This window comes from Pecten maximus, chromosome 4, assembly GCF_902652985.1.
Source record: "Pecten maximus chromosome 4, xPecMax1.1, whole genome shotgun sequence".
Lineage (NCBI taxonomy): Eukaryota > Metazoa > Mollusca > Bivalvia > Pectinida > Pectinidae > Pecten > Pecten maximus.
Genome location: NC_047018.1, coordinates 37,419,104 through 37,434,862, shown reverse-complemented (window position 1 = coordinate 37,434,862; position 15,759 = coordinate 37,419,104). Strand labels below are relative to the sequence as shown.

General features: G+C 37.0%; 1 protein-coding gene and 1 pseudogene across 1 annotated transcript in view; both read left to right on the top strand.

The window, feature by feature from the left end:
* LOC117326000 overlaps positions 1 to 3,836 on the top strand; it is a 29,352-nt gene extending 25,516 nt beyond the window's left edge. Inside the window, 8 exon segments of the mRNA XM_033882551.1 lie at positions 307 to 446; positions 1,011 to 1,140; positions 1,303 to 1,321; positions 1,323 to 1,447; positions 1,897 to 2,026; positions 2,242 to 2,349; positions 2,780 to 2,862; positions 3,237 to 3,836. Coding sequence (XP_033738442.1) covers positions 307 to 446; positions 1,011 to 1,140; positions 1,303 to 1,321; positions 1,323 to 1,447; positions 1,897 to 2,026; positions 2,242 to 2,349; positions 2,780 to 2,830 — 703 coding nt within the window. The 3' untranslated portion in view covers positions 2,831 to 2,862; positions 3,237 to 3,836.
* A 2,622-nt stretch (positions 3,837 to 6,458) lies between these two features.
* On the top strand, positions 6,459 to 9,390 carry LOC117326528 (annotated as a pseudogene).
* The last annotated feature ends 6,369 nt before the right edge of the window (positions 9,391 to 15,759 follow it).

Sequence of the window (15,759 nt, the reverse complement as noted above, 5' to 3'; positions counted from 1 at the left end):
ATTTTAGTGGTAATCATATTTTATCAATTTCCGCGCTGGGAGCATTCCGCTAAATTTTGAATACACCAATAATATTTTCTTTTCATTGTTTCATTGTCTTTATCAATTATGGCAGCGTCAATTCATCGTGACGTAAATTAGTTTAAATTAGGTCATTACGCTAACATTTGAGCACGCCAAAATAAAACATTTACAGTAATTGTGTGATATTACAGAATAGTACATGTTTATAAGCAGCAGATATCTACCCAGTAATTATTCTGACGTTATTTCAAGTATGACAATCTGTATCACTTGTGATTACAGCGAGAACGCGTGTCGCCGACTAAAACATGGAAAAGATGGGAAATTACCGTTTAATCCGAATATACTGAAGTCTATCCGGAAAGGAATCTCCTCGCAGCTCGACCCCAAGGACGAGAAGGAGTGTGTGACGGGCACGGCAGGTAAACCATTATCATTCTTACAATATATAACAATCCAAACTTATCTAACGACAGGAAAATCGTTCTCAATGTTCCAGGAGTAACGCTCACTTTCGCTCTCTTCACCCCTGGAAGATGTCGGGGCAAAACCGAAGGGGTGCATCTAGCAGTTTGGTTGGTTTCAGGAACAATAACCTGAGCGAACACTAAGCTGGTGCATTTTCTTTTGAATATTAACGAGGGGCGAAAAATCCAATCATTCTAACGATATGGCGACATCGAGATTCGTTTCATGTACATCAAAGGATAAAACTAGTCTTTTGTGCCGAGCCTTCCAATTTGTCATGACATATTCCAAGGGCGCAGAGTGGAAGTAAACGTGACCCCTTGATAATTGAAGACGCAGGATAATAAGAGAGATACAATACAATGTACCTCTCCGACTAGTTACAAGTTACAACAAGTTCAGAGCATAACATTTTAAACGTGCTTTTTCAAATTATTTTAGGGCATTTTGATATTTTTGAACAATGTTACGAATAGTTTGATTGTCTTACTGATGAAATTTTGAATATATTTGTCCAGGCGTGGCGTACGTACGTGGAGCATGTCTGTCAGCGCCTATGTTGAGGGGTAACGCATTCAACTTCGGAATAGGGGAAGCGTCTAACAGTTTCAATGGCGTCATCATTGCTGCCCACGAGGTTGGCCATCTGTAAGTATACCGAATTTTTTTTGTCAGAGTTCTCCAATTAATTGATGTTAATTGATCTCTTGTATCCGTTTCACAAACTCCACTTCCACTGTGATAATAGTAGTGATTAGAAGTTTTTCCTCCATGGTATTTATGAGGACATGTTCTCGTCTCTATCTACAGACTTGGCGCGTACCATGACGGGAGAGGCTGACGCAGGGTCCTGCTCTAGCAAATCAGGTTACATCATGAGCTACACACGTGACGACTCGTACAAGTTCAGCAGGTTCTCAGAGTGCTCTATCAGAAGCTTCCAGAACTTTCTCAGGTAGGCCCATACACTATCTCAACCTACATGTGAGAAACACCTCTTAGCTTCCCCTATTTTATGCCAGATGGGTATCGTCGACCCATTCTTTGAAGAAATTGTACAAGAGTTGAGCTAATTTATGTTGTAAACGTATAAACTATGTGCAATAAAAAAAAGCGTAGAACTAGATTTATGAAGATTAATTCAGTAATGACTTAGTTTACCGGCAATACTTGCCATAGAAAGTAACATTCAAATACTGCAAATACCGCAAACATAATTTAGTGGAATGTTTTCAGTGAAAAAGGCGCTAAATTAAGATCTCCGCTGAAATGCACATACGTACATTAACACCAGATCAGCTGCCTAATGGTCGCAAGAAACGTGAACGAACGTCATGTTCTCTTAATGTTAGCGATGTCTATCACATGCAGATATAGTGAGATATGATGCTTCCTTCTTTTCAGGATGGACCGTGCTAAATGCTTACTGCAAAGGTCAAGCAGGGACACGTTGAAGTTCCCGACTACGTTCCCAGGAAAGTTCATGACGCTTCGCCAGCAATGTCTCCGGTTCACGGGAGGGCCACCATGTGAGGTACGGGCTTGATGTTATCCTCGTGAACTGTTGTATTGTTTTCTGTTTGACCAAAATCCATGCTTGTCATCTTTATCTCAATATTGTCTGTGTATCCGTTGACGAGTTTCGCTTCCTCCTCTTTATTTCAACCGCTCTGACTTAATGATATACATGTATTAGGATATCAGCGCCACAAGTATGCTAATATGTTGCTTTCCTTTTCCGTTTGATAGGAAGGTCCAACCCAATGTGAACACTTGTGTTGTGATGATCGGAAAGGAGAATGGCGATATACTCGGTCTGAACCAGCTGTGGACGGAACAGAGTGCAGCAAACATAAGGTACGCACAAATAGATAGGTATTAAGCTCTAAATTTTATCCGGACTTGAACTAAAACTGGCACCTCAACATCGACATAACGAGGGCAAGGGATAAGCGTCTTTCACTTCATCAACGCACTCTCACGAATTCAAATCTAGGCCAAGTCCGGGTCAAGCTACAGTCCTTAAAAGAGAACCAGGGTAGTGACAAAGACGCTTACTATTCCAGACCACCTGGTTTTGTTATCCTTACTCACTGTTTTAGTTAAATTCAAGTTTCGTTTGAATATATTGGTTTATAGAACTTAAGAGCTACATCGAAGATAAGAATTCTCATATTTCTCTTCAATCATGTATCATTACTAGACTGCCTTTCGGATGACAGGATTGTTTTGATAACATTAGATATATGGATTCCATGCCTATGCTAAAGTTTCGTTTTGTCAACAGGTGTGTCTCAACGGACAATGTGTACCTTTATCGTCCATAGGGAAGAAGTAGTCCCACACACCACACCTCCTCCTCAGTTGGTGGTAAGTGTTCGTCTGTCAACAATGCTATTGTTTGTTTGCTCGTCGACTAGAATACATTATTCCCTCTACTTGTCAAATAAGATTCTCTGCATGAGCCGATATTCTCTTTCATGCATTCATATACCACATGATTTTGCCTGATTTGCAGAACGTTATGCATCCGTTTTCATTGTAATACTATGATAAAGGTCATGAACTCATTGTCTTTAAATGATTTTATGGGACTCAATTGCGTTTATTTGATTATGAAATATACTATATTGGTCAATTTAATTAAAGGACGAACACAGCATAGGAAAGGTGGCCATTAATTTAATGAAGATTGATAATGTGTCATTGCAATAATTCTAAATGTAAAATTCTTGTTTCCGTAGGAAAGCGGTCTCGCTGGTAACCTACTAGTGACATAACCAGAGCATGGCCATCAGGACAGACAGACAGAATGAGCAGACGAACGGACACTTGGACGGTCTGGGTCTTTCGTGGCAGTATTCTGTGCTGTTCAACAGATCTGGTTTTGATTGGAAAGGCATTTCGGCCAAACTTCAACGAAAAAGTCTTCCGTTGCAAGAAGAATCTCGATTCTGCTTTCGTCAATTTGAATTATATTTGGCTTGCCAACAATATGTCTCTTTTAAATGTATTTTTGTTTTAAAGTTTTGATATTTTTGCTTACTGGTGAATGTTTGTTATAAATTGCTACGCCACCTATACTTACAGGTGAAAATATCAAAATTGATATTTCAATATCACAATAAAATTATTCAAATTATTCAAAGGATGACATCCCCATTCTCATTTGCCCCAGTGCTGTTTTTTTTTATTGAAATTAGCTTTCTTTCAAAAAGAAATTTGTGAAGAACTATACTTGTATGGGGGTACGGGAATAATTATGTTGTGAAACGTGTATTTTATGTTTGTATATAATTTGGAAACCTAATTGCAAATATAGAATAAATGTGATATTTTTGTAATATGTTTTTCGTTTTGTTTTATGACATGACAATTGTTTCCGTGAAAATAGCCTAGACTAATAGTTTATATGATGGAAACATCGCTTATCTCCCCTTCGATACGTGTTGGTCTATGTAGCGTTGTAATTTTGATTTTAAACTACAATTGATTTTTACTAAAGACGTTTACAATAAAAAAAAAAAAATGACACCCTAAATAAAGAAGCGGGTTTTGTTTTGTCAGATATTTTATCATAGATGGACTTAAACAAAATTATAATTCCATTCACACACAAAATAACAGCACATTTCAAAATACAAATTGAGGGTTGGATAGAGTACAGACAAATCTATTGAATAGCGACATACAGGTTTGGTTATAGAAAGTGGTGTATTGCCGTTTGCCGTTTTTGTACACAAGAAATGATTTTTACTGAACATGAGCGAAAACTTTGTGATAAAAATGATATTGTTTTCATGAAAATATACTTCAAACCAAAAACAATATCCCGCTATCATGTCACCTCGTACCCAGGTGAATGAATGCAGGAGTCGTCCTCGGGTTTAAACATGTAACGTGGAAATTTCGTACATGGAACATTGCCATGAAAATCTGCGTCGTTTGGAACAGAAAAAAAAGGACATCAGATTCTAAGAGAAAAAAGGTTGGATTATGATTTGAAAAAAAAAGAAAGATTTGATAATGATTTAAAAAGTAAATATCAAAAATTATTCATTCTATAAAAGTGATATTTTTCACTCATATTTTTCACTAGTGAAAATATCACTTTTGCTGATTTGACCAATCAAATTAATGATTAGAAAATACCAAAATAATTGACCAATCAGAAAGCCCGACATATATGTCAGCACCTGGACAGGGGAAACTACTTTTTTTGTTTACATTAGGCCTAGTTAGCATACGGGGTAGGTTTTTCGTTGATAAAAAATGTAATAAACAGAATATTTAACAGTGTATTCAGTAATACCAAATATATTTGGTATTACTGAAGACACTGTTAGATATCCTCTATATAATTTACCAAAAAAGAGAGATTGGATTTATAATATGGTTTAAAAAATGGATTATAATTTTAAAAAAGTAGATTGAATTATGATTAAAAAAGAAGATTGGATTATGATTAAAAAGTGATGGCAAACATACAAATTGAAGTGGAAACAGTAAAAGCTAGGAGTGATATTTAATTGCTGTTGTTAAAAACATGAAACACGATGAACGGATATAAAATGTAATAGTGGAGAGTACGTAGTGGAGATAGTTATTCGGCTGTTGTCAGCAGGTGACTGACAAGTTTGAATGGAAAAAATCAAATCCCAAGATGAGTCCAATAGATGTTTACTATCCTATATGGAGGGAGTATGCTAAAACATCTCAACAAGACTGTCAATGTTATTGATATAATCAAGCTATCAAATATCATACATCTCCAATAGAATGTTTAATTAAGAAATAATTGTTATTTTTTGTTGTTCACTGGTGTATGAACGGCATTTTTTGACAGATATTTTAAATGACGCGCGTCAGCGCGTCATGTTGAAATATCTGTCAAAAAATGCCGTTCATACACCAGTGAACAACAAAAAATAACAATTATTTCTTATATTTTCATTTCAAAACTGTTTTTCAACGTAATCTTTGAAAAAAAATCATAAGAAACAGTATTCTACGTTCGTTATACGTAGTGACGAAACAGCTGAATGATCGATGTAACAGCGTAACAGATAGTTCCAATTTGGCGGGAAAGGTAATCAAGTACACAGGTACACAAAATATAGTTCCACACAAATTCATTATTTTAATCATCATGAAAGAAAAATATTGAAATTTTGTCTTCAATTTTACAATTATTAACAAGTTTTAAAGTTGATAAAACATTATTTCATGTGTAATCAAACGCGATTTTATATTCACACTTTTGCATTGGCACCGTCAACAATGTACAGTATGTATTCATACGCGGCAGGTTAATTGTTCACCTAGGAATGAACGCTAATTTTGTTAGTACCTTCATATAGAGAACACGCAGTGGAAATTTAAATATATATCATTAAATAACAACATAGAATACAGACATGAAAACGTGATTTGTGGAATGGTATATGTCTAGATTTATAAACGTAAAACAATGGTCAGCTTATTTTGATCGAGCTGGTATGTTATGGTCACGTTCCGGAGTCGACGTTTGTTTAAGCATTGAACTGCTTTCATTTGGAAGTTGTGGGCTGATGAATGCCAACTGGACAAAGGCAAATTTAATGAAACGCGCTAGCGCTTCATGTTGATTTTGCCTTTGTCCAGTTGCTATTCATCAGCCCATAACTTCCAAATGAAGGCAGTTCAATGCTTATATTTACATTTGACAACGATTTAAAAGACTATATCCAGGAATTTTGCTCCCACGATGAATGAACAAATTATTATCGTCAAAGATGGAACAGCCTTTACAACAGCCATCTTTCGTTATCGCCGACGTGACAATTATGACGTCACTATAGTAATGACGTCATACTAAAGCTTCAAGTGAGCTTGGTAAAGTTATATAGTGGGGACTGCAGTGTAAATGTAAATATAAGTGTGAGAAATCTTATTGTAAACGTCACCATCTGGTTTTAGGAAAAACAATGGCGAAGGTTGACATAATAGCTAAACCGTAAGTCTATCTCGACAAAACGAAAGCAAAATACGGAAAATATACATACGTCGGAATGGAGTCCCTAAAAGGGGCATTTCGTCTTAGAGCTGAATAATAATGACACTCCAAAACCGTTGACTTTTCATTTAAAACAGTGTTCTGTATTTCTGTCACTGGCGAAACGCCGAATGTCACTGGAAGATTTATTTTCGTAAGACGGGGAGTTTTATAGAATAATTATTTATTTTTATTTTTTTTTTAAATCTTTGGCTTCGAAACCAGGGTCGTAATTACGTCAAAGTTTATAACTTTAGCAGTTAGGGGAAATTACCAAATTTCAGAATTATCATTTTTTTTCACAATTTTATTGTTTCCGAACCAGGTAGGGGCTTTAAAGGGACAATCATTATAAGACCAAGTGATCCGGCAGAATAAGCGATTTCTGTTTCATCAACGTCATCCGCCATACAAATCTATATCAAATCCGGGTTAAATCATGTCATCAAAATGAGAACTAATGTGTCATCCTAAAGCTTAGTGGTAAGCTGTCCCTGCTGGCAGTACTGCTGATATTGACGGGCTTAAAGTTTTTTTGGCCAAGTTTTACAGGGTATGCCATATCAACATCGTCAATGAAGTTTTGCTATCTAAAAACAGTTCATCGTCAATATAATAGGTGAAATAGTCTCGGTTACCCGTTTTGATAACATCTTTGATATGCTCAATCTTGTATGAAAAACAAGTTGGTAAGGAGATGGGTAGAGTTTGTTTCAGTCGGTATACAAACAAAATGTTGGAAGATCTTCTCATTGAATATTTGTTATGGGCTTCCGTCGAATGGTTAAGGAAACACATTAATGTAGTTCCCGACCATGCCATTTATAACGCTGTCGCCTTCCTTGGGATAGAAAGCTCTCATAGCAAGAGAACGAAGAACGAAGGCGCTCTTCTTTCATCGAATAGATAACCCAACATGGGGTATCGTTGGGCGGGGATCAGGATCATATCAGGATCATGTCAGGATCATCTCAGGATCATCTCAGAATCGTGTCAGGGTCATCTCAGGATCGTGTCAGGATCGTATCAGGATCGTGTCAGGATCATCTCAGGATCGTATCAGGATCGTGTCAGGGTCATCTCAGGATCATCTCAGGATCATCTCAGGATCATGTCAGGATCATGTCAGGATCATGTCAGGATCGTGTCAGGATCGTGTCAGGATCATGTCAGGGTCGTGTCAGGGTCGTGTCAGGATCATCTCAGGATCGTGTCAGGATCATGTCAGGATCATGTCAGGATCGTGTCAGGATAGTGTCAGGATCATGTCAGGATCATCTCAGGATCGTGTCAGGGTCATCTCAGGATCGTGTCAGGATCATGTCAGGATCGTGTCAGGGTCATCTCAGGATCGTGTCAGGGTCGTGTCAGGATCATCTCAGGATCATGTCAGGATCGTGTCAGGGTCATCTCAGGATCGTGTCAGGATCATGTCAGGATCATGTCAGGATCGTGTCAGGATCATGTCAGGATCGTGTCAGGGTCATCTCAGGATCGTGTCAGGATCATGTCAGGATCATGTCAGGATCGTGTCAGGATCGTGTCAGGATCATGTCAGGATCGTGTCAGGATCATCTCAGGATCGTGTCAGGATCGTGTCAGGGTCATCTCAGGATCGTGTCAGGATCATTTCAGGATCATGTCAGGATCATCTCAGGATCGTGTCAGGATCATGTCAGGATCATGTCAGGATCATTTCAGGATCGTGTCAGGGTCATCTCAGGATCGTGTCAGGATCATTTCAGGATCGTGTCAGGGTCATCTCAGGATCGTGTCAGGATCATGTCAGGATCATGTCAATATCATGTCAGGATCATGTCAGGATCACGTCAGGATCGTGTCAGGATCATGTCAGGATCATGTCAGGATCATGTCAGGATCATGTCAGGATCATCTCAGGATCGTGTCAGGATCATGTCAGGATCATTTCAGGATCATCTCAGGATCGTGTCAGGATCATGTCAGGATCATGTCAGGATCATGTCATGATCATTTCAGGATCGTGTCAGGATCATTTCAGGATCATCTCAGGATCATGTCAGGATCATCTCAGGATCGTGTCAGGATCATGTCAGGATCATTTCAGGATCGTGTCAGGATCATGTCAGGATCATCTCAGGATCGTGTCAGGATCGTGTCAGGATCATGTCAGGATCGTGTCAGGATCATGTCAGGATCGTGTCAGGATCATGTCAGGATCATGTCAGGATCATCTCAGGATCATGTCAGGATCATGTCAGGATCGTGTCAGTATCATCTCAGGATCATGTCAGGATCATGTCAGGATCGTGTCAGGATCATGTCAGGATCATGTCAGGATCGTGTCAGGATCGTGTCAGGATCATCTCAGGATCGTGTCAGGATCATGTCAGGATCATGTCAGGATCATCTCATGATCATGTCAGGATCGTGTCAGGATCATCTCAGGATCATGTCAGGATCATCTCAGGATCGTGTCAGGATCATGTCAGGATCGTGTCAAGATCATCTCATGATCATGTCAGGACCGTGTCAGGATCGTGTCAGGATCATCTCAGGATCATGTCAGGATCGTGTCAGGATCATCTCAGGATCGTGTCAGGATCATGTCAGGGTCATCTCAGGATCGTGTCAGGATCATGTCAGGATCGTGTCAGGATCATTTCAGGATCATGTCAGGATCGTGTCAGGATCATGTCAGGATCATGTCAGGATCGTGTCAGGATCATTTCAGGATCATGTCAGGATCATCACAGGATCGTGTCAGGATCATGTCAGGGCCATCTCAGGATCGTGTCAGGATCATGTCAGGATCATCTCAAGGACCAACTGATGTGCTACACAATGCGTGTGGAGTGTTCTTGGTCGATTTTGTTATGATGTGACAACTCTTTAGATTGGTGTGTAGGGAAGGGGAAATTTCAGAAGTTTGGTGACAATCTGAGGGTTGTTCCTCAACATTCTTCTAGGAAATACCTGCTGAACGTGAAGGAAAGATATTTATGTCAGAGCAACTGCTACCGTTCATGGCGGACATCAATTGTATAATCTTACTTTTATTCAGAAGCGCTAATATAATTCCATGGTTTCCGTTATGTGTGTGGGCATGCTAGTGGCGTTAGAAAAGACAAAGGAAAATGACTTCTTCGTGATTTGTTTGGACCTGTCAGATGCTAACGGAGTTGTCCCACAAAAACTGAGATAGTTGTGAACCATATATATCACATACAGTATTATATATCATAATTAAACTACAGGAACGTAATCAAAAAGTTACCGTCACAACGTTCATTAAATCAACGAGACGAAATTACTCATGCAAAGAAATGCTTAACTTAGCTGCATTATATGCTTAATAATGTGTTTCACTATGAAAAAAGTCTTAACTCAGTTTTCACCGAATCTTCTAAAAATTTTGGGTCAATGACCATGCAGTGCAATATAAAGATGTGCCACCTGAAAGGCTTTTAACCCTTTTCAGAGAGAAATGCCCCCCTCCTTTAAAAAAAAAATGAACACGGTCCTTAAACAAACTTGTCCGGCTATGCATTCGTTCTGTTTTCAAGAGATGTTTTGAAAATTTTGTGGAAAGGACCGGTACAATATGGAGATGGAGATGTGCCTCCTAAAAGGATTTATCATTTTTAACCCCCCCCCCCCCCCCCCCCCCCTTTTTTCTTTTTTTGTTTTTGTTTTTGTTTTGTTTTGTTTTGTTGGTGTTGTTGTTGTTGTTGTTGAGGGAGCTATGCATTCGCTCAGTTTGAAGCTGATCTTTTCAAAATTTGGTGGGAATGACCGGTACAATTCGCGGATCGGAGATGAGTCCCTGATTTTTTTTTTTTTTTTTTTTTTTTTTTTAATGGTACAAACTCACACTGAAAAGATATTTTTAAAAATTGAACCAAATACTGTCGATTTATTGCATATTGAATGTATTTTTAGGCACATACATAGTCACTGGTAAATGAGACTAACTGAAAGTTTCGCATGTTTTCGGATGATTAATTTGCTCAAATCTAATACTGATACTTCTGTATAACAAAAAAACTGACCTGTCTAGAAAATAACGTCACAATGAAAACCGTGTCATCGTTGTAAATGAAGATTATGATAAATAGCAATGGTGTGGAAATGAAAATTATACGCAGTTTAATTGTGGCTGACAATCAGTAATGTAGATGATCATTTGGTGACATCTACCCCTGACTATATTCATTTCACGTGTAAGTAGCACGTGACCATACGATATGTTATTCATGCCGATATGTAGACGGTTTTTGTATGTTTTGCTCTAAGATGTTGTTTTTGACCAGGTACGGTGGAATACCTATCTAACGGTAAGATTTAAAAATTTCATGTGCTAAGAACGATAACCCCGATTCAATGTGTGCGTTGTAGTTTACTATCGTCCGAGAACCAAACCACTACGAACCACAGGCGCTTGCATAGAAAATGTGAATCAAAGAAAATTATATGGCAGTGGTATATCTGTTCTGTGGCAAGTACACATACCATTGCCATATAAAAAAAATCACATTTTCTATGCAAGCGCTTGTGCTTCGAACCAGAGACCTATATTAATATATAGGTCTCTGTTCGAACTAAGATGGGTGTGCGTATACGTTACGAATAGTTTTCTAGTCATCATATATAGATGCTTGGGGAAATGACTTTCTGTATCGAACACTAGTTTGCAGGTTAACCATATTATTATACTAAATTATGTCCAGGTGTTTTAACCTTTAATTTTGCCTTATCCTCTTACATGGGATTTCTTTTTCAGCGAAAAAATACAATGTAAATAATTCATCAATCGTAAAGGAAAAAGAATTTCACTTAAATGAAATAAAACATACTGCAAATTTATGCTTATTTACCTTAAAGTAAGAAAATTATCCTTTGTGAAATTTTCTGCGTAGAAATAATACCGGAGACATACATACATGTATATATATATGGCGCGGGAAGGATGTTATAATTAAATATTTTTGCCTAGGCAGAAATCGAATTTTGCCTAGGCAAAATTATATTTCTGCCTAGGCAAAATTCAATTTTTGCCTAGGCAATAATCGAACAAAATTATTTTTGCCTAGGCAATAATCGAAACAAAATTATTTTTGCCTAGGCAAAAATCGAATATTGCCTAGGCAGAAATATTTTTGCCTAGGCAGAAATAATTTTGCCTAGGCAATATTTTATTTTTGCCCAGGCAAAAATATTTAATTATGACATCCTTCCCGCGCAATATATATATATATAGTCCCTTATAATACAAAAGAAAATCACTCTTTTTTTCATTTTTGATTTAAACATATTTTATTTGTATCAATATATACAAGAGGATTGGGCACAAGTTTTCAAACTTATATGAAGCCCTTTCCCAATTATCATGATTTTTTACAATTTTTATACAAGATGACATGACATTTGAAATATTAACAATTATATTTGGAGAGAGAGAGAGAGAGAGAGAGAGAGAGAGAGAGAGAGAGAGAGAGAGAGAGAGAGAGAGAGAGAGAGAGAGAGAGAGAGAGAGAGAGGTATTACGATTCAAATTTATTCAAATATTCAATTGATAAATTTAGTTTAATTTTTTACTAAGCAAACAAAACAAATCCGATTTCGATAGCAGAAGATTAAACCATTCGCTGCACAAAAACACACTGCTATTTCTAATGTTCGTAATATCCTGTTCCATGGTAAGCTTTCTCCGTTCGATCCATTGCCTTCTGGAAAAAAATATTCGTTTCTCTTGCGCTATCGGAATCGGAAGAGACTTTATAAATACATTTTCTTTTTTTTTAACTGTCAATATATATATGTATGTATAATATTTCACAATATTGATTAAGAAAAGAGAAAACGGGGAATTTAAAATCTTCTTGAGTCTTGAATGTATTTCTGAGTGATTTGGCTTATCATAAAATTATCTTCAAAGGATAAATCATTGTTTCCATATAACAACAGTTGCAGGTCTAGTGGCATGAAATTGTTTAGATTTCGGAACAATTCGATTCTCTGTTCAAAGTAATTTTGACAAATAAAGAAGTAGTGGTATGCATCCTCAATAGGATGTCCACACTGACAATGGCGATAATCAATAAGATGCGATTGAAAAAGGTCATTTTTTAGAATACTACATTTGTTTCTTAATCTCGCATGCAATATATTAGATTTTCTATTTCCAACTGAGTAATGGGTAGGTACATGTGTTTTATGTGAGATAGATTTTTTAAATACTGAATATGAGATACTATGTCTAATCTCTAGATCAAGTTGATTCCAAAGTCGAATAGTAGATGGGAAAAACGATTTGTTTGTTAGTTGAAGTCTGAAGTTCGATAGAGAGTAATTATTTGCATCACGTAGGTTATAATATGAGTTTTCAGATACCAAGGGAGGTAATAAAGTGGATAAGTAACTAGGAGTGAGTTGGTTAGTAATTTTATAGAATAGTTGTAGTTTTCTTCTAGAACGACGATTTACAGAGGTTCTAATCCACTTTCAGAGTATAATGAGTGCCTGCTAGCAAAGGAAGGTAATCCGGTAATTATTCTTGCAATTTCTAAATTTAATTTTTCCAAATTATCTGCATCACTGAGAGAACATCCATCCCAAACCTCGCAACAATATTCAAATAAAGGCAGAATATATGACTTGTAAATTTTATACAGAGTTTGCCTATTTAAAATATATTTGAGCTTTCTGAGAATACTTACTTGTTTAGATACATTTTTGCATATGCTTTCAATGTGTCGAGACCATTTACAGTTTACATCTAATGTTACGCCTAGGTGTTTGTGGTGATCAACAAATTCTACATCTATATTGTTAAATCTAATGTCTATAACATGTTCATGTTCATTATTTGAAATTAGTAAGGCTTCCGTTTTCAGAGGGTTAAATTTCACCAACCAGGTTTCTGCCCAATTTTGAATTTTTGCTAAGTCATTATTTATTTTAATTTCAATTTCAAATGGTGATCGACCAGAACATAATAAAGAGGTATCATCAGCAAATAATTTTGAAAGACTATCGAGATTATCAGATATGTCGTTTATGTAAAGAATAAAAAGTAGTGGGCCCAATACAGATCCTTGTGGCACGCCAGCATTAGTAGTCCTAACGGAAGATTTACTGTTTCCTACAAAAACATGCTGTTTTCTGTTACTTACATAATTTTTTAACCAAATTAGAAGTTTCCCATTAATTCCATAATTCGCTAACTTTACATACAGTCCCTTATGCCACACACGATCGAACGCTTTGGAGATATCACAGAATACTAGACAGGTTGGTTGATTTTTTTCCAAATTTTCACATAAGGTATGGTAAATTTCTATCATTTGATGGACGGTAGAATGACCAGATTGGAAACCAGATTGGTATTTATAAATAAGTGAGTTTTCAAGCAAATAGTTATTCAAATATTTAACTACTAAACGTTCAAAAACTTTACCGATAGTGCTGAGTAATGAAATAGGCCTATAATTAGAAGAAACGTGTTTATCCCCTTTTTTGAATAATGGCATAACTATTGCTAATTTCCAGTGTTCCGGGAAAATACCAGTATCAAGAGAGTGTCTAAATATTAATGATAATGGGTAGGCTATAGAAAATGCTGTATTTTTTAACATATTGTGGCTAATTCCGTCGTGACCTACTGCTTTGTAAAGAGATAAAGATTTAAGTATGTCGGTAATGTCGCTGAGTTGAAAATGTATGTCTGATATCGTAGCGTCAGTCCTTAGTTCGACCTCTGGCTCGTCAATGTCTGTATCGTCAATGGTAGAAATGGAAACAAAGTAATCATTAAGTATATTGGCTTTATCGACGTCTGTCATTACAAGATTTCCGTTTGTATGTACAAGCGGTGGTATAATATTAGCAGTGTCAGAAGTTTTTATAAATCTCCGAACAATTTTCCAAACATTTCGTGGATTTGAAGAAGAATAACGATCTAGAATACCATTTATATCCGCATAGAAAAGTTCTTTGGTATGTTTTTTAAGATTGTTGACATGGTTACGTTGTTTCCGAAAATTCGTCAAATTTTTTACAGAGCGATTTGATTTAAAAACTTTTAAAAGTCTGTCTCTTTTCCTAATTTCTCGGCGAAGGTCAGAATTAAACCAGGGCTTGTCGTTAGGTCTAATTATAACAGTTTTAGTAGGTATGCACTCACTGGCTATGTCCAAATATTTATCAGTAATTTTTTTTACATATTTCGTCTGGGGAGTGCGTCGTAGAGAACAAGTCAACCCAGTCCGTATCGTCTAGTTTGTTATTAAACAGTTCATAATTAGCTTCATTATAACATCTTATGATTCGTTTATACGTCCTTGTAATATTAGTCCCTACTGTTAGTTCTATTGTCGTCGCTTTATGGTCAGACAGGTCATCGTCAATGTCGATTACTTCAGAAAAGTTATACGTGCACGTGTCAGAGATTAAGATGGGGTCTAGTAGGGTGGAACTCGTGCGCGTCGTGCGCGTAGGTTTGTCGATCGTGTTTGTCATGTTAAAAGTGTGGATAATATCGTAAACAGCGTGTGTGTTTTCTACAGTTAACATATCAACATCTATATCTCCAACTAATATAATATGAGGAGTTTCCTGAATAGCAGTGTTAACAGAGTTACGTAAATGGTTCCAAAATGCATGTGCGCTATTTGGAGGCCTATACAGAGTACACAGAAGATATTTTTTTGATGGAAATTGAATTTCTGTCCAAATTACCTCGCCCACTTGAAATTCTAAGTCATCTCTACGCCGGGTGCACAAAATACTGGCTGTATACACGACTATCCCCCCTCCCGGAGTTCCCCGGTCCTTACGGTATAATTTATAACCACCCAGGAGTATATCAGCGTCATTAATAGAAATATCAAGGTGAGTCTCGGTAACACAGACAATATCATAGTCGGACGATAAATTTTCTAGTTGTGATAGCTTATTTCTAAGACTACGGATGTTTAAATGAAAGACAGATATAGAATTACTTTGATCTACAGGGCCTGGGTTTGGGTGTACGTCGTTACATGATAGTAGGAGAAGTTGTAATATTAGTAGGAAACAAGAGTTATTGGTTACGCCAGAGACCTATATACTAGTATATTTACCATTGTATGGCACTGCCGCTATATAACTCTACCAATTCAGTTGCGAGTTCACCAGCCTATGAACTGCCAACAGGAAGTGATCTCTGCTACTGGTAAGCGCGGGAAATTTGAATTTGAAAATTTCAAAACAAA